At 39.1% G+C, this 19409-nt stretch overlaps 1 protein-coding gene across 2 annotated transcripts in view; it reads right to left on the bottom strand.

Moving 5' to 3' along the window:
* Positions 1 to 10538: 10538 nt before the first annotated feature.
* WDR36 (WD repeat domain 36) overlaps positions 10539 to 19409 on the bottom strand; it is a 31310-nt gene continuing 22439 nt past the window's right edge. Inside the window, exons 17-23 of one of the 2 annotated variants that reach the window (XM_055791199.1) lie at positions 19246 to 19353; positions 18023 to 18120; positions 16300 to 16436; positions 15534 to 15650; positions 15216 to 15297; positions 12801 to 12988; positions 10539 to 11109 (exon numbers count right to left, since the gene is read on the bottom strand). In XM_055791199.1, coding sequence (XP_055647174.1) covers positions 10960 to 11109; positions 12801 to 12988; positions 15216 to 15297; positions 15534 to 15650; positions 16300 to 16436; positions 18023 to 18120; positions 19246 to 19353 — 880 coding nt within the window. In that variant the 3' untranslated portion in view covers positions 10539 to 10959. Of the gene's footprint in view, positions 11110 to 12800; positions 12989 to 15215; positions 15298 to 15533; positions 15651 to 16299; positions 16443 to 18022; positions 18121 to 19245; positions 19354 to 19409 lie in introns of both variants that reach the window. The other variant, XM_055791198.1, reaches the window with a different exon arrangement.

Raw genomic sequence — 19409 nt, forward strand, 5'->3', positions numbered from 1 at the left:
TACTTCATTAGTTTACCTCTAATATTTCATTGATTTTTTTCTTTCATTTTGACAATGTAGTATTTTCTTTCTTTAAAGTAGATTAATCAAATACTTATAAAGTAGGTTAACAAATTGCCCCAGCTCACAGAAACAGATACTTTCATGAAAAAATGAATCTTACTGTAACTTTGTATTTTGTAGACACAAATCTGTTCATGTCTTGACAACCCCTAGAAACGTTCAGTGTATCTCACTAATAGATTTCTGTTTAGGAAAAAATTGCTACATTTTTCACATAACTTTGTAATGTAACTGTAAATGCTTTGACAACACCTTTGTATTTGCCCACTAGGTAATTTCTTTCAGTTGTACTTCAAGACCTTGACATTGACAATCACAATACACAGATACAAATCCCAGTTTATATAGAAAACCAGCTATAGTTCTCCAAGAGGCTGAATTCCAGCTTTGGCTCCTCTGTTTATGAGGAAATCATTCCTGCCTGGTCCCCTAAGACAGGCCAGGAGACACGTTGCATCTCACTTGTGATATCCTCAGTGTTTAACATCAGCCTGCTGGGGCCACCTTGGGACTCTGTGACCCTGTCTAAGCAGAATTGCCTACAGGAATTATGTAAGGCATAAAGGCAAGATCTTGCTTGCAGTCACCTTGCTGTAAAGGAAAAGAGGGCTTCTACAGCATGGCCACAATGCTCCCACTGCCAGGCAGGGAAAAGGAGGAGCGTGAGGATGCCCGTCTCCACCCGCTATGGGCTTTCAGATCGTTGCTTCCCTGCAGGATCACTGCTATTGACTACACTGTCTTCCATTCCCTGTGTAAAAAGAGGCTGTGTTCCCCTCTTCCAAGCAGTTTTTTTGTCATAACTCCTGCTCTGGTGTATCAGAGATATGTCCTCTGACATTTTCATTATCGTGGGAGATGCTGCTGCAAAAGGGACAGCATCACTAGAGAGGATATAATCTCCTGGGCCAAATACCACTGTACTGGGGTCCATCCTCTTCCTGAGGGCTGACAAATCTTTCTTACTTCTGACAGCACAAGGTCTTTACACCACATGAGGCATTTTCCTGGCTAAGAAGTGAGATTTAATGGCATTAAGTCCCCAGCTCCTGCAAAGGTACTCCCCAGTCTGTTTCTTTTACAATTTTGAGATTCCTACCATCTCCAAGCCTAGGCAGCAGAGTCTTGATCCAGGAATACATTTCTAGACATTACCTTTTCTGTAAGATAACTCACTTTGTCTCTCTTTCTTAGCTAGCTACATGCTTTTACAGTCTCTCTTAAACAGTGTTTCTTGGACTTCTCACCATTCCCAGACTAAAAGTATCTTGTACCCTAGGAAGAGGGTCTTTGCTCAAGCACAAATTGCGTTACCAAATGGTTATAAAATAGTCAGGCTGTAGAAGCTATTATAAAAAGAAGAAAGATCTATAGCTGCGGCAGAGGACATAATATGGTGGTGATACACCAGAATGAAACTTCTAGGGATAAAAGGCAAGAACTTGTAAATTGGTCAAATGTGTTGTGGCCAATTTTAGAATAATTTTTCTTATCTGACGTTCACTTGAAATACTTTCAACTCATTTGGCAGTGTAACCCTTCTATGCCTCATTGCAAATCTTTCTAATGCCAGTAGCATTATTCAACATTGCTGCATCTAATTTATTGAGCCTCTTTGCCATGGGATATTTAACAAAATAATAATGCATTAGACATAATTAGAACGTGACTAAGTTAATTTTCATAATGCCAATTATAGTGGATTACTGCAAACGTAATTCACACCTCTATGCTGCAGACTCAGTATCACCCGTAAGCCAGCTCACAGTGTAATATGTACACAGTGCACAGAATGCAATGAATAAACACCATAATTTGCAAAACCTTAACTGACAGCATGCCTGTTGACTTTAACAGTATCAATTTGCAATGTTTAATAACAGGCTAGTAAGTAATTACATACTGTTATACTTGCACTGAATTTTATCTTTAAATCCATGGCTCTTCGTTTGTCCACCTAACCAGTCATTTTATCCTAGAAGGCAACCAGCTTGGTCAAGCATGACTTGCCCTCATGACTCTCTGCTGGTTTTTCTTCATCATCTTGTCCTTTATGTAATGGAGTTGGATTCCGAAACCACATGCTGCACACGCTCCGTGTTTGTTTTGGAGACTGACATAACTTGGATCAACCAATAGTTCCCTGGATCCTCCACTGCACCTTTTTTTAAAATGAGCCCAACAGCCTCAATCCAGTTGTCAGGGCCCTCCTTGATCACAATACTTTTTTATAGCTGATAGGCAATGCTATTATATTGGGCAGCATTTGTGCCTAAGTCCTGTGCAGCTCCATGGTTATAAGGTGACTTCAGAGGACTGCGCTTTAAAGTCTTCCTAACACATTCTCATTGCTCCCCCACTTCTGGCAGCTCCTCTCCTTCAGAAAGGATGCTGGTACACGCAGAAAAAGAAAGCTGAAGACTGAAGCCAAAAAAAAGGCATCAAATATTTCTGCCCTTTCTATATGCACCAGTGGGATATCATCCTCAGCCATCAGCATGAAAGGAGCTGCAGGGATTTCTGTGCAGATGATGCTGTTTATTCTAGTACCACGAATAAAGCATCTCAATTAAGCACTGATGTAACCACTGCTGAAATAGCTTTTATTTTTCTTGATTTTCTTGAAATGAAACTCTTCAAAGAGAATTGGGCAGTCATCCCTCACTTTTTCATCAACCCAAAGCAATGGATAAATATGAAGGTTAATCTCAAATGTGAACAACCATCTGCACAACCCTGTGTGATCAAACCTTATGTTCAACAGAAAATGTAACCTCACACACTGGAAATGCATTCACCTGGGCTGTAAACTTTGCCCCACATAACAGGAAAGGACATGCTGCATTACAACAGGCTGATGACTTTTCAGTTACAGCCATGCCAAAGAGATGCTAACATTTCCAAAGCACTAGGAAACATCATTGTTTCTAAGAGAGGATGTCAAAAACACTTTTTTAGTTAGCTAAGTTTACAAGATCCTTTTGAGACATGTGAATCCGAATAACCCTCAGGGAGAGTTTGGGGTGCTAATGGATGGGATGAGTTGCTAAATCCATGTCTTATTCTGAGACCAGTATTGGGCAACTCAAGAGTAAGTTCTAGATCTTCAGCTGTGTAGCTGTAAGGCAACTAGCAACTTGGCTACAGGCTAACACAGGACTAAGGAATCCTCTGGACCTAATTTAAGTGGCAAGTTTCTTTTTATTTACGTAGCCTTTACAAACATAGCAACTGAGTGAGTATCCTACAAATATGTTATTTTATTCTAACTTATTCTGATTTATTCTATGGATGATTTCAGGTAACTGCCAATCACCAAGGTGGTCTGATCCTTCAGGAGGATGACCCTTACTACTGGCATACTCTAACACTCACCGAGCCTTTTAACACACCAGAGAGTCAGGGCAAAGTATCCAGCTCCACTTAGCCACGTGGACTGCTTTGTGAACTAGCAGTACACACATCCCTGGATAAAAGGTATCTTCCAGAGACTGCCATTAATCAGCAAAGTTCCATGATGCGCAACAGAGCATCAGAGAGCTCACTCAATCCCTCTGGGGAATATGTAACAGCCAGGATAGAAGGATCTTAGTAATTTTGTCCTTCGTTTTTCTTTCCTCCATTTATCACTGCTTCACAAAAAGCAAAGCCCAAGTGCTAAGAACACTTAACGACAACATTTTATTCTGCTCTAACACATCCTGCAAACCCATTAAAAAAGTAAAGCAGACTCCTTGCACTGATGTCAAGGCAGGCACTGATTGGATACCTCATCTCTAAAAAGCTAATTTTTTTTTTAATATATTTTTTTCTCAAACAAGTAATTCTTAAGAAGCCCAAGTTTTACAGTGATGTGCTGAAAAGACTGATATGCTAACATACCATGCTCAGGAAACATCTGCTGATGTCAACAGTCAAAAGGAGAAACTATTTATATATTGGTGATGTTTAAATAATGCTACACTCCTTCAACACAGCTTATCAACAAGAGTTCAACTATGCCAGCTTTGGCTTTTCCACTTTCCTTATTCTGGGACAATGACACTTGCACTAAATTACAACAATTTGCACAGACTTGAGACCTTTCCTAACATATCTTTTGAAGAACCAAGAGTTAAATATGAAATGCACAATGTGTTCAAGTCCTTCAAGTCAGTGGTCTATGCTGGCTGCTGAAAAATGTGTAAACATTTGCATCTGTTTACTCTCACTTCAAATTTGCATATTTTGCCTCATAATGCCTCTATTCTTACTTGAAAGAAAAATGAAAGTAAAGATTGCAGTGAAAGCTTATTATGGCTGAGAGAGGAGCAACCTTCACTGTTTAGAGTTTGAATCCAGCCAGCAGCAAGTTTAGGGAACAAAGTTCAGCTAACCAATTTGATGTCAAAATCGTGAGCACCGAATCAGTTTGGAAAGCACAACACAGTCAAAAGAAAATAGTGTTATTTTGTTATAACATTACTCTGTAACTTACAGAGTAAATTACTGAGACCTTACTTGACAGGACTGCTGTGCACAGGAGCTGCTAAGAGGAGCAGCTATGCTCAGAAGCCAAGAGAGCAGAGAAAATCATGGTGAAAATGGAGCACAAGAACACAAGGTAGGCAGAGGTGAGTAACAGGCTTGAGAGGAAGCTGGGAGGAGTACTACAACACACAGTAACATGGAGAACTGTAACAGCAACCTGATAGTCAGAGCTAGTCTAAAATGGGCTTAGCATTGTGTGAGAATGGCAAAATTTTCAGTAATTGTCCTGCTTGGAAGAAAACATAGGGTTAACACCTATATCCCTTAATCCAGCTAATTTTTCTCAAACCCTACTGCATATGCCATTACAATGCCAATAGGCTGAAGCAAGTTCTTATGGGTAACACAAAGCTCAGCTTATCAAATTCAATGTGTCTTACCACTTATAATCAACAATTTCTGACTAATATCACAGGATATTGTCCCTGATGTCTTGGTTGAAGGGATAATACAGGAAGTAGCAGGTGGAAATATCCACTCGTATCCACTAGCAAGTGGGGATTATTTCATTTCTGTAGAAGATACTAATGGCAAAAAGTTACTCACCATTTCAATGTGTGGGAATAAAGGACAAAATAAAAGGCTAAGAACAAGAAGCAATCCAAGCTATTGGTGTATGACCAGGACCAGCTTTAAGAATAGTCAAAAGCTCCTGAAAGAGCAGTGATGACTAGGAATGTTGAGAAAAAGACAAAAGAATAAAGGATGTGGGATATCACTTACATCTAAAGACTGTTTTCTGAATGACATTATTTAAGTGTTCCAGGTAGACTTAAAACACATCTGTTTATGATAAAAGAACCTGCATTAACGCATTTAATGATACCATCCAGACTGCAAATATTATGTCAACAGTGTTACACAAAAACCGTTCACAAAAATTAGCTGGCTGGTTCTGCTTTCAGAAGAACGGCCTGTTTGGCAAAAGGTATGTCTTTTTTCTCTTGATTACATCAAGTAGTCCAGAAAAAAAGAAAGCAAGAAAAAAACCCCAGCCACCCACCTCTACAAATCCTAGACAAATGTTTTACATACAGATTTAAACATCTGTACCCAAAAAGGGTTCTTGAGTGTCACTGAAACCACACATACACATTCAGTAAAATGGATTACCTCCTTCACAAGTAGAAACCATTTCACAACTGCTCTGTGGCTGAGAGGCTGTGAAGCATGAGGACTAGAGCTTAATTATTATTTCTCACATTCAAGAAGCAGGAGGGGCACACAACATTAGAAGACAGCAGGTCTGGAGTACACAAACAGAAATACATTACTTAGTATTTAATTGAATTGTAGGTCCCATCACTACAGGATGTTGTGAAGGATAAATGGGTTCTAAAAGAGATTAGATGAACTCATGGAGTACAAACAGGTCTGTCATACAATATTAAACACAACTGTTAGAATACAGCTGGGTCATGAAGTATCTAACTAGCTGTCTGATGAAAGCTGGTGTGATGTGCCTGAGAAAGGATCCCTTTATACATAACCTGTTTGTTAGATGCTTTGCATCTGTTCCTTGCTCCAACTGGAGACAGGACACTAGGCTTGGCAAAGCTTTACTCTGATCCAAGAGGAAAGTTCTTTATCCACTGTTCCTTCTTCTACTGAGGGAGGTCCACAACTACTGACTATCTTTTCATATTCTTACGTCTTGGTTCAAAAAATGATTCTTTAAGGTCTTCTGAATTAGTTACATTACCTTATAAGCTCAGGTTTATTATATATTACATTGAAATTTGAGGGAAATTTGGGACCACTTCAGATCCGTTCAAGAATCTGGGAGTAATGGGTTCTTGAGAACTGTATCACCAGAAGCTAATCATTCTATGATTACAGAGGATTTTCTTAAATCTCGGTAGTAATTTCATAAAAAACCTCAGGTGTACATCATTCCCATGGGTTCAACATTCTCACTCCTAACTTGCTAGAATGCCACAGCATTCTTCCATGGAACTTCCATGGAATGCCAAGCAAACTTCCACGGTATTTCTTGGTTCTCTTCAAGCTTTAACATAAGCCAAAGTTATGGATAAGGAACAGCCATAGCAACACAGAGAAGCTGTAAAAGCCGACTTCCCATCACCTATGCACTCCTTTGATAACCCTGACAACTTTTCTTGCAAATCTGAGCAGCCAAAAGGATCCTGATCTCATGGCACATGCGGAATGGTCACTTGCTTCAACCCGGTCTACTGGTGTTCCATCTGTTAGAGAAGGGGAAGAGCATCTTTAATCATAGGCTCACCAAGCTGGCCAAGAGGGCTTTAAACAAAAGTTGCTCAGAAGGGGGGGAACCTCAATCCATCCCGTTCCTACCAGTGTGGTGCCAGTGCCAGCAACAGATGCCCAGAGCCTAGAAAAGGGTCACAGGTCTGCAGGAGAGCACCAGAAGAGCAGTACAAAGGAATTGCAACCACTCCAGTCCCAGTTAACTCAGCTTTATTAGGGGCCCAACTTAAATGCCTCTACACAAAAAGAGACAGCATGGGGAGTAAACAAGAGAGTCACAGACATGAACACACCTGCAGGGTTACAATCTTGTTGGCGTCACAGAGACATGGTGGGATGGCTCCTATGACTAGAGTGTTGGAATGGAAGGATACAGGCTCTTTAGGGAAGACAAGCAAGCAAGACAAGGGGGTGTCACCCTGTACGTCAAACGCCAGCTGGAGTACATGGAACTCGGCCTGGGGATGGATGAGGAGCCAACTGAGACTTTGTGAGTCAGGATTAAAGGAGGAGCAGGGACAGCGGACACTACAATGAGGGTCTGCAGCAGGCCACCCAACCAGGAAGACTGCATGGATGAGGTCCTTTATAGACTCCTTCACAGAGGAGCAGTCTCATGTTCACAAGCCCTGGTGCTCACGGGGGGCTTCAAACACACCAGTATCTGTTGGAGGGACAGCACAGCAAGGAGGATCTTGGAATGTGTTGATAACTTTCTTCTCCAAGTGACTAGAGGTGTCAATGAGTAGAGAGGTGTTATGCTGGACCTTGTTCCCACCAATACATTGGGCCTGGTGGGGAATGTGGGGAATGAAGCTCAAGGGCAGCTTTGGCTGCAGAGACCGTGAAGTGGTGGAGTTCAAGATCCTTAGGGCAGTGAGGAGGGCGCACAGCAAGCTCGCTACCGTGGGCTTCAGGAGACCTGACACTGGCCTCTTCAGGGATCTGCTTGGTACATCACAATGGGAATAAGCCCTGGAAGGAAGAGGGGCCCAAGAAAGCTGGTCAGTATTCAAGGATCACCTCCTCCAACCTCAGGAGTGATGCATTCTAAGAGGAAGCTGGGCAAAAAGGCCAGGAGGCCTGCATGGATGAAGGAGCTCCTGGACAAAATAAAGCACAAAAAGGAAGCCTACAGAGGGTGGAATCAGGGACAGGTAGCCTGGGAAGAACACAGAGAAATTGCCCAAGCAGCCAGGGATCAGGTTATGAAAGCTGAAGCCCTGGTAGAATTAAATCTGGCCAGGGATGTCAAGGGCAACCAGAGGCTTCTATAGGTACACTGATGATAAAAGGAAGACTAGGGAAAATGCGGGCCCTCTCTGGAAGCAAACAGACATGTTACCCGGGACATGAAGGCTGAGGTACTCAACAACTTGTTTGCCTCAGTCCTCACTGGCAAGTGCCCCATCCACACCATCCAAGTTGCAAAGGCAGGGCGTGGGACAGTGAACCACCCCAGGTGGAGAAGATCATGTTTGAGATCACCTAAGTAACCTGAAGGTGCACAAGTCCACGGGACCTGCAATGCATCTGTAGGTCTGGCGGGAACTGGCAGATGAAGTTGCTATTTGAGAAGTCATGGCCAGCCAGTGAAGTTCCCATGGACTGGAAAAGGGGAAACATAACCCGATTTTTTAAAAAGGGAAATAAGGAAGACTAGGGAACAACAGGCCAGTCAGTCTCACCTCTGTGCCCAGCAAGATCGTAGAGCAGATCCTCCTGGGAACCATACTAAGGCACATGGAAAACAAGGAGGTGGTCAGTGACAGTCTACATGGCTTAACTAAGGATACAATGTGCCTGACAAATCTGGAGGCCACCTATGATATTACAGTGTTGGTAGACAAAGGAAAGTGCAACTGATGTCACGTAATTGGACCTGTGCAAAGGATTTGATACCGTCCCACACAGCATCCTTGTCTCTAAATAGGAGAGACACGGATTTCACTCAGTGGATATGGAATTGGCTGGATGGTTGCACTCAAAAAGTTGTGGTCAATGTTCAAGTGGAGACCAGCAACGAGTGGTGTTCCTCCAGGGTCAGTACGGGGACCAGCGCTCTTTAACATCTTTTGTGGGTGACATGGACAGGGGGATTGAGCACACCTTCAGTAAGTTTGCCAATGACACCAAGCTGTGTGGTGTGATCAACAGGCTGGATGGAAGGAATGCCATCCAGAGGGACCCTGACAGGCTAGAGAGGTGGGTATGTGCAAACCTCGTGAAATTCAACGGTCCTGCACACGGGTAGGGGCAATCCCAAGCACAAGTACAAGCTGGGTGGAGAACAGATTGAGAGCAGCCCCAAGTTGATGGACCTAAGAGGTGTTGGTGAACAAGAAGCTCAACAAGACCTGGCAACGTGTGCTTGCTGCCCAGAAAGTCAACTGTATCCTGGGCTGTGTTAAAAGAAGTGTGACCAGCAGGTTGAGGGAGGTGATTCCCCTCTACTCCCGTCTTGTGAGACCCCACCTGGAGTGCTGTGTTCAGCTCTGGCGCCCCCAACACAAGGAGGACATGAGCCTGTTGGAACAAGTCCAGAGGGCCACAAATATGATCACAGGGCTGGAGCACCTGTCCTGTAAGGCAGGCTGAGAGAGTTGGTATTGTTCAGCCTGGAAAAGAGAAAGCTCCAGGAATACAGCAGCCTTTCAGCGCCTAAAGGGGGCCCACAAGAAAACTAGAGAGGGACTTTTTACAAGGACATGTGGTGATAGAACAAGGGGTAACAGCATTAAAATGAAAAAGGGTAGATTTAGATTAGATACCAGGAAGAGAATTTTTAGTGTGAGGGTGAACAGGCACTGGAATGGAACGTATCACCCAGAGCAGCTGTGGATGCCCCATCCCTGGGAGTGTTGAAGGCCAGGCTGGATGGGGCTTTGAGCAACCTGGCCTAGTGGAAGGTGTCCCTGCCCATGGCAGCGGGGCTGGAAATAGATGATCTTTAAGGTTCCAATCCAAACCATTCTATGTTTGCAGATAATTTCTTCCAGGATACGCGACTGAAGAGTTCCATAATGTGATGGCATTAAAAAAAAAATAAATTTACATATATAGAACAACAGAACTACACTATTCATTTCAGTCTTATGCTAAATGCAATGAACCCATCTTTCAAATTTGCTCATCAAAACTGCATACATTTGTATTAGTTACTCTGTTAGTATGTGTCTGCAGCTGGAGCATGCAAAATACAGCAAAGGCCTTGTTCAGGAGATTCTTATGCTGTGAGGCAGTACTCTCAAACAGCAGTTTCAGACAATCCCATTTATGAAATCCCAGCCTCTGCCCAAACTTTTGTTATCTGAAACCTAAACATAGATTCATAAAAACTCCACCTGATGCAATTAAAACTTTCTCACAATTCAAAGCTTTTATTCTGGTAATCTTTTATCTCCTTAAGAAAAGAATCCTAATTTTTCTAAGAAATTGAGCCTCCAAAATTAGAGCAAGAAACCTGGTTATAAAGAATTGGTGGGGTTTCTCTGGTTTAGTTGAGTTTTTTTCCCTAGTTCCATTACTTGTAGTGCAGCTAGCAATCTTTGCTTTCAGAATTAGTTGTCTCAGGCAAAATAGTGGACACAGCTTGTCAAAGTAAAAAGAAAACTGATTTTTATCTTTACAGGAAAAGCACTGATTACAGAGGAATGCCATTTTTATATTCATTTGTTTTAAACTAATGTTAATACATTTTAAATAAATCAGACTTGTTTTATTTTTGCATCAACAGTATTTTTTATTAAGCATAATATAGGGTTTGGTTTCCTGCATAGAAATTACATTCAGACTTCCCCCCCCCCCCCCCCCCCCTCCTGGTTTCTTCATTCTGATTTATATTTTTGGTCATGAAAGCATAAGGTAACTAGCTATGTTACCTACAGCTGTCCAACTGTTGTTCATTGTCAGCAAACACCAACACAACATTAATATCTAAGCTGCACGTATAATTGCTCCAACTGAAGTAAATAAAAATACTCAGTTATGTATGCTCTAAAATAATCTGCCATAATAAAGATGTATAAAAACAGCATCAAAATCCCAGTATAATTCTTGGAATCTAGTATTTTGAGAAATAAATTGTACTATTATTCTGAGGGGAATTTTATGCAGACAAAATCCTTAAGTATTTTATAGCAAAGCACTTTTCATATAAGTTAACACACAGAGACTCTGATTGAAGAGAGTCTGCAAATGAATCCAAATTTCCTCAAGTTGCATTGACAATCTGGATACTTCTTCCAATAGGTTTGGCTCTGATGAGAGAATCTTAAGATGTAACTGAAAATGAAAACCAGCAGTTAGTGAAACAAATACAGACAATAAAAATACTGAAAGATCAGTTTTCTCATTCAGTTCCATACTTTGCTCTCAGGAATGTCTCAACCAAGGGAAGGACTCTTTTCCCTCAATTTATTCCCTCCATTTAATGCTGACTCCCTTTTACAAGTCTTTTTACCCCCACATATGTACTAGGTGCTTGCTTGCTTTACTAGATCTTCTTCTGTCACTGCTGCTGTATTTCTAGTCAGTAACCTTCTCCTCTTTTCAACTGACATCACAAATTCTTCTTTAGACTAGAAAGGCTAAACAAAGGATTATCATTTTAACTGTCTGTGTTGCATAAAGAAGGAAGAACGATGCCAGCACACTCTATACTAATACATGGAGAGCCATCATCCTTGTGTAATAAACTGTAACCTTAGCAAAGCATAAAAAATCCCAACCTCTCAATTTTGTAGAGGCAATACATTATTATCACTCTTACTGATTAAATAGTTATTTTCCTGGCTACAATTTAAATCTAGGAGTCTTACTAAGCTCAGAGCTGTTTTACTTGGAACCTACAACAAAAGTTATTGGTGTTCATGTGTCACAGGGTGAGTTTATATTATTCTACTCTAGTACAGACCGAGAGTACATTTCTGAGGCAAATCACCTAGCTGTCCCTAGTCTATACTGCAAGAGCTGTATCTCTTTTGTATGAAACCAAATGAATTCTAGCATCTTATATTGCAACTATTAATCATATCCAGTCCATGGGACCAGACCAGTAAGAAACAGACACGCAAAAAAGTCACTGGTGAATATAAAGACCTCAACCCTAAGTGTTTCACACTACAGATCAATTTGTCTGCACTACTTATTCTTGTGGAAGCCACCCCACAAATTCTATTTAACCCCAACAAAAGGAAAAGAGCGTATCTGTCCAGCATTACACTATCTTTAAAACCAATCTCTGCACTATTGCTATTAAGACATAGTCGGTTAAATAGACAGTATTACATCTGTCTGAAGGTTTATAACAATGTTTCCTAGTAAACTGTAATTAATTGCTTAAACAGCTTCATAAATCAAAGTACTTTGACAAGGTAAGCATTTGTACAGCAGAAGGGTTTCAACCTTCTGCAGAACCACTTTCTATCTAAGAGTAACTGCTACTGTATTTTATCACAATAACTTTCTAACTTACACACACCTGGGATTAATTTCATTAGCTCCGTAATGCTTAACAGGTAACAGAAGAAAGGCAGCCCACTGACACTGAAAGTAAGTCAGGCTTGCAGTGTCTAGTGGGAAGTTCAACAAAATGCCCGTTTACCACATACTGTGCACTGAATTCTTTTCTTACTTAAGACATAGCATATCTTAGCTTAGCAATTAACAACCATTAAGAAATTGGATATATTACAAAAAATAAAAACAATTCTAAGTTACAAATACTAGAATAAAAGTTGTCTGGCACGGTCCTCTTCACCATTACCTGTTTTTTGCAAGCTTTTCTGACTGTGACCAGATGAGTTATCAAATTATCCAATACACTCAGTCATTTTAAAATCATCCCCAACAAAAAAAAAAAATAAAAATAAATCACTTAAGATAATTCTTTTGATGAGACAATTTACATCCTTTTACTGGACAACCATAATTTTAAACAAGACTAACATAAAATCATAGAAGAAAATAGTTACCTTTAAAAATAGTGCAAGGTATGCCTGAGCAAGTTCAAAGTTGTACTTCTTGTTCAGCATCATCCCAACCATTTTCAAAAAGCTTAGCATCACCTCCACTGAGCCACCACCTTCAGGGGCCAAACCCCTTAGCTCTATCTCAATATTTGATGGTCCCAAGCTTTTCAGTAAGTTAAGTGGAGCTGTATCTGTGTTAAAGCATTGAGGGATACCTTATCAGTAACACTTGCAGAAAAGAAACCTTACAAGTTCTTCATGCAGACACATTTATTCTAAAATTCTTAAGCAGTGACTATATGTTTCAAGTTTCTACTGTTTCCTTACTTGTTTGCCATAAAATGCCATCTTACCTTTAATTTACTGTCCTATCACATACCTACAGAGAAGTACGTATCTAATAATACAGTTGCATTTTCTTTGTAAGTTCACCTTGAAAGAGACAAATAACATCTTTGTATTTTTATCTCTTCCCTCCCCCCCATCTCTGTCTTTTAAGCTCAACAAAAGTTCTTGTTAACCACATAAAATTATTTTTATATCTCTTGGCAAAAAGAATGTATATACTTGGGACTTAAAGCTGTTACTGCAAATAGATCCTACAAGAGACAGGTTACTATTTTTACTAGGAATCTTTACAGTGTTTACTCTTACTGTAAGACATTAGGCTAAACTGAGGATCATCTGGTGCATCTAAGGTAATTATCACTTTTATTAAGTGAATTCCTCCTGCTTTTCATGGGACCTGAGGGCTGATAGGGCAGGGGAAATCTTTTCCCTGGTAAAAATATATACAATTTACAAACTATTAGCCCCTCTTCATAAATTTTCTTCCTAGGGATTTCTACATTCCTACCTAATATTTGAGAATTCCATACATTTGCTTTAAAAATGCAGAAATAAAAATACATATTGTTGCAAACACAGTTGTCTTCTAATTAGTATTTATTTTGCTATGAAGCTGCTGAGCAACTTCTTAAATTCTCATATCATGGTAACTAATGGTATCAGACATTGCCTAATATTCCTTGGGTGGTATAAATCTGTTTCCTGCTGTATTTGATTCCTATGAAGATCATCAGCTAGTTTTAAATGTAACTGTGATATTAGCAGCGCTAAACAGACACATCAACTCATTTTTATGCTGTGACATTTAAAAAACAAGCATGGAACATACAATGAAATTGTCACACATACTATACATTAAAAGTGCCCAGCTTGACCTATGTTCCACAGTCCTGATCTGAAGTATGAAACCCTGTCTCCACCCCAATGGTAAGACAGGATGGCTTCTGGTATAACACTATTTATTTGAATAGCCTAGTCACCTCTAAAAAGAGATGCTTGTAAACTAGCAAGCACAGAGCCACGTTACACACCAGCAGCTTCCCGAGTCAGGATCAACACGCTCCCTGGATTGGGATTACAGCAGACCCTGGAGCGCACCTGCCTTACAGCAGAGGTGGCCTGAGGCAGGCCCATGGGACCACTACTGCAATGCATCATGAAGCGTACTTGCTCCCTGGTACAGCCAGCCTCTAGGTGGTGCTTGGTTAGGTTTTTAAATATTCACCTGATGTTTCACTCTTCTGTGAGCAGCTCTGAAGCAGCTTAATGGAATATTATCATTAGTGAAGCTAAGTAAGCTGGTCACCTCAAGAGTTTAAGAAGTGGTGGAAAAATTCCCAGCAGAACTACCTTGTGGACAAGCTACCAGTGACTGTCCATTTACAGTTCCAAGCCAAGCTATATTAGCACCAATTTAAAAAAAATCTGAATTTCAATGATTCTGTAGCAGCAAAAGTTAAACAGTGAAAACAGCAGGAGCATTTCACAGGTAGCTTAAGTGACTGAACTTCAAAATGTACTGAATGTTAAAAGAAATCCAAAAGCTTATTTTTATATAAATTCTTTCTTCTTAGGTTTTAAATTAGAAAGCAATAAATTGAAGCTCTTAATTTTGCTGAATGTTTACTGTAGCAGCCCTTGAAAACAGAACTTGCTAGGCAAATTATGTTTTTCATGTTTCAGTGATATCACCAGACTATTCCTTACCAGATCATTCCCGTCCTTACTTAGCCTACAAATAATATACACAGCACCTTCTCTGGGTGAGATCATCACAATGTCCAAAAAAATTTAACCATCTCAGGAATGTTACTTTCTTTCTGCATATGGGTTTTAGCCAGAACTGGGCTCCATGCTGCAGGCAAGCTGCAGTACCAGTGGATCTTCGATCTAGACTGACACTCTATATATTGGTCAGCTTTATACATAACGGGTCATTCTCTTTGCCTCTGGTACTGTACTATGCATATTTTTCTCCTTGCATACATTACAATTCTGGCATTAGAAATCAAATGTTTATCAAAATATTATTAGCAACTACATTTTCAGTGAAATGTCTTGTTAACTTACATTCATTACTGCTCAGGGCTTCTTCAAGATGTATGTAGAAATCAGATTTCTGTGCCAGTACTCCAAGGTTTACTACCTTCGACTAGACCATGAAAGTATAAGAGAGTGTACATGAATATGCAAACTTATTTTTACATCTCAATTGAGTCCTTCCCTACTGACAGAATAAAAGACTTTAAGAAAGAAAGCATTAATGTAAGTGCATAAAAACTAGTACTTCAAAGACTTTAACAAGATTTCACTCAGCACTAAAAAACACTTAAGATTTTCTTTTAAAATACAGTAGATAAACACTATTGTATCTATTCCTGGTTTTACCTGTGCATCATTTTCTTCCTCTGGAGCAATGTATCGAGGTGTAAGACCAGGAACTGTTGGGATGAAGAAAGGGGCCGACTTGGGAACTTTTGGTGGCTCTCTTGGTTTATTTTTTTTCTGTTAATTAGATATTTGAATTAAAGATATCATCATCATAAGAAGAAGAATGTGGGAATTTTTTGTTAAGAGTTTAATTTTTAAAATACTACGAACACTGTAAGGAGTAACTGAAAAATAAATATATACATATAATGTTTTACCACTAAATATGTAGCAACAATTTAGAAGAAAAACAGCCCCTCTCCAAAATCCCAAAAACTGTGAAAAAAACCATATAGTCTTCCACTGCAAAATCTTGAGAAATACCTGAAAAGTGCGATCAAATGTTGTCATCAGGTAAATGCAGCTCAAAGAACAAGAAGAAATGTATCTGGCTGTATACAACTATTTTTTGCCCATTCCCTCTTTTTCTAGTTATGGGAAGGCTAAACAGCGATTTGGAGCATAACCCAGAACAGCTTTACAGGCACTTACTAGCTGCATTGACATGGAAATACCTGTCTTCAGACAGCTATTTTGCATGTTGCAGAAACAGCAACAGCAAAAGTTATAAAACAGTTTCTTCAAGATTTCTTGAACATCCAAGAGAAAGGTTAAGACAGCGATGTGCTTTACATTACAGGAGAAATAGCCCTTATTTTACCTCCTTCAAAAATACAATTAAAATACTACAGTAGATAAGCAATGGTGTGCATAATATCATTACCTTGATAACATCAAGACTGAGGAGATTTTTCCACCTTGATTCTGGTAATGAGGAAAGGGTCACCAACTGCTCTCCCAATTGCTCAGGTGAGACATATTCTATCATTTCATCACATGTTTCTTCATCACCTGCCACATCTACATCTTTCAAGAACAGATATGTTTTATGAGCATATATAGTCCACCATCTTTCAAGAACAGATATGTTTTATGAGCATATATAGTCCACCATCTTTCAAGAACAGATATGTTTTATGAGCATATATAGTCCACATTATCAAAACATGATGATTACTTCCTTTCCAATTTTTGAAAAACACACACACGTAACAGCTATATATATATGGGTGCTAGCACAATATATAGCTGAAAGGCTACAGAAAATCTTTTTTAACCCATATGAAACATTAAATTGTGAACAATCATAGCTAAAATGCAGCACTGGATAAACAAGATTTTGAAGACTAACAGGATTTAGGTGCTTTGGCTGAAATGTTATAAACGCAATTTATGGAAGTCCTGCATAATGAAAACAATGGATTACATTTAAAATTGTGTTCACTGTTTTAAAATAAACACATAGGTATTTCAGTTCTAAGTTACAAAAGTGTAAGATCTTTGCATTTAAATACACACAATGTTCACCATGTGTTCACAGGTATGACTGAAATGGCACATAAAAATGAAGAAAATCTCAACATTTAAGCACAACACCCCACAAAAAAAGATATGCAGTTTGTCGCTACGTTTTCTCTAAACTACTTATGTGGTCTTCACCAAACGCATCTACTTTCCCTTCCTTTTTGCAAAATATTACATGGCTAAAACTATGAATGTGATACAAAAGCCTAAAACAACAAAGAAATGTAAACCATTAAAAGGTCTGAGCATCTAAACAGGAATTTTATTTGCTGAAGACAGAAAGCTACTTAAAGCATTCAGCCAGAATCAGTTTGTAAAATTAAAACATAAAAAGCTGTGGGGTGAAACCCTGTCTCCCTAACTTAGGTATCTAAAATAAGTATGTGCTTAATAAATCAGTCATCATCAAGTATGTTCCAACGCTGTTTTGTCTGGTCAATAGCTAGGTGTGTTTCTCCTCCAGAGAGACATCTAAATGTAGGCACTGTGAAACATGGACAGACAAGATCCCCATCTAGAGGCCTTCAGAAGCACAACCATTTCTATTAAATGTATATAAAAAAAAATAAATAAATGTAATTTAGGCCTTTCACTATTGCCTTAGTGAAAGCACTGGGAATCTAGCACAGGTACATGGCAGGTCAGCCAATTCTCTTGCCAACACAGTATAGAGCAGGAAAACTACCATGGCATACAGGCAGACAAAAATGTTGGAGGGAAGTAAAATGAAGAACAATCAATCTCCTTCCCACCACCAAACAGTAATGCTTTCAAACAGGAGATTCTGTAGTTAAAGAAAGCCAACAGATAGCACAGATGTTTTTATTACCTACAAATCTCCTTGAAGATGTGGAGGTCATCACAATGTAATTCTTTATCTCTGAATACAGAAACATGACTAGATTTTAGCAGATAATGCTGGCATATGTATGACTATGTATACCAAAAATAGTAGAAGCAATAGAAACAGTTTAGAGAAAGAATGCTAAGACACAATGAGTTTTTACTAAGGAAGCAAATAATCTTCAATTTGAAACATAACACCAAACTGAAAATTAAATACTCTTTCATCTGAAGATTACCTTGCACAGGGCAGGTGCTAGGACATGTCACCACAGAAGGCTCATAATCTGCCGGAAGAGGCCGTAAAGAGACAAGTGAATACAGAGAACGGTTTGACCTGAAAAATAAGGTAGACATTTTAAAAACAATTTTCAGGTGAATTAGAACAAGTACTTTAGACATAATTTTTACTGCAGTCTGTGGCAATTCACCAAAGGTTCCATTCAACATTAGTTTTCCTCATCTACCAGATAAACAAGATATGAAATATAGCAATATACATCATCTGAAAACCTGAAATATAATGCTGAAGTATTATTGTCAAAAAACTGTAATACATATGGCATTATGAACTATGACTACTTCAATCATTGCCAGTTACTGTATTTACCTGAAATTGCAAAACTGCCTATTTAAAAAGCTTGCTTTGTACTTGATACATACAATGCACTATGCAAATATAAATGAATCATTCTGCTTTCACAGAATTTTAGATTAGTACTCTTGGCAAATTTTCTTGAGGTTTGGAACATGCACACAAGTCATTCTGGCAAATGATTTTTTTCTGTCAATATAAAACAGGGCTAGGGAAGTACATCTGTTATTATTCACGATGAAACACTTTCACTTAAGCATTGAACTCGGGCAAAACTACAAGCAAAAAATTAACCTGAAAGATCTATCTATCAAGGGGTGGGGTGGGGAGAAGGAATCACTTAAGAGGTGTGTTACTTCAGTGCTAGACTTAACCAGTCATTTGCTTTAAAACCGTATCAGGAAGAAATTGAACTAAAGCACATTTTACATCTGTGCTGATGATGCATTAATAAACAGAAATAATTACAGCTTCCAAATTCTACTCAGAAGTCTCAGACAACACTGTATACCAGGACAAGAAGAAAAGCCCTTCAGAAAGTAACACAATATGAGCACTGACATTTCAAAAGAGGTTAAAAAAAAAGTAGAGTCCAAGAAAAGCTTTAGTGATGCCATAAAAGGTATTCTTTAAAGTAAGAAAGAAACATTTAGAGAAAAGAGATAATTTAATTGTCAGAATAAATATCTTAACTGCAAGAGATTCCAAGATTTATGAATCACAGTAATACATAACATGTGTCTTAATTAGAACCAGAGAAGACAAAACCCTGCAGATGATACTTCACAGAAAAATTTTCTATTTGTGATAAAGGTGATTTTCCCCCATCTGAAAATCTGTGTAGAAATAGATAAATTATGTACTCACCACAAATAAATTCCAAGATCATCCACATGTGCTGAAGCTAGAAAGTCTCCTGTAGGAGACATAGTAAGGCTTACAGCTGCGGAGTCTACCAAAAAACAGTCTACGAGGCTAAAGAGAGAAAACACAACAGAAATTCTCAGTAACATGAATTCTCTATGTATATC

The sequence above is a fragment of the Falco peregrinus genome, chromosome Z (genome assembly GCF_023634155.1).
Source record: "Falco peregrinus isolate bFalPer1 chromosome Z, bFalPer1.pri, whole genome shotgun sequence".
NCBI lineage: Eukaryota > Metazoa > Chordata > Aves > Falconiformes > Falconidae > Falco > Falco peregrinus.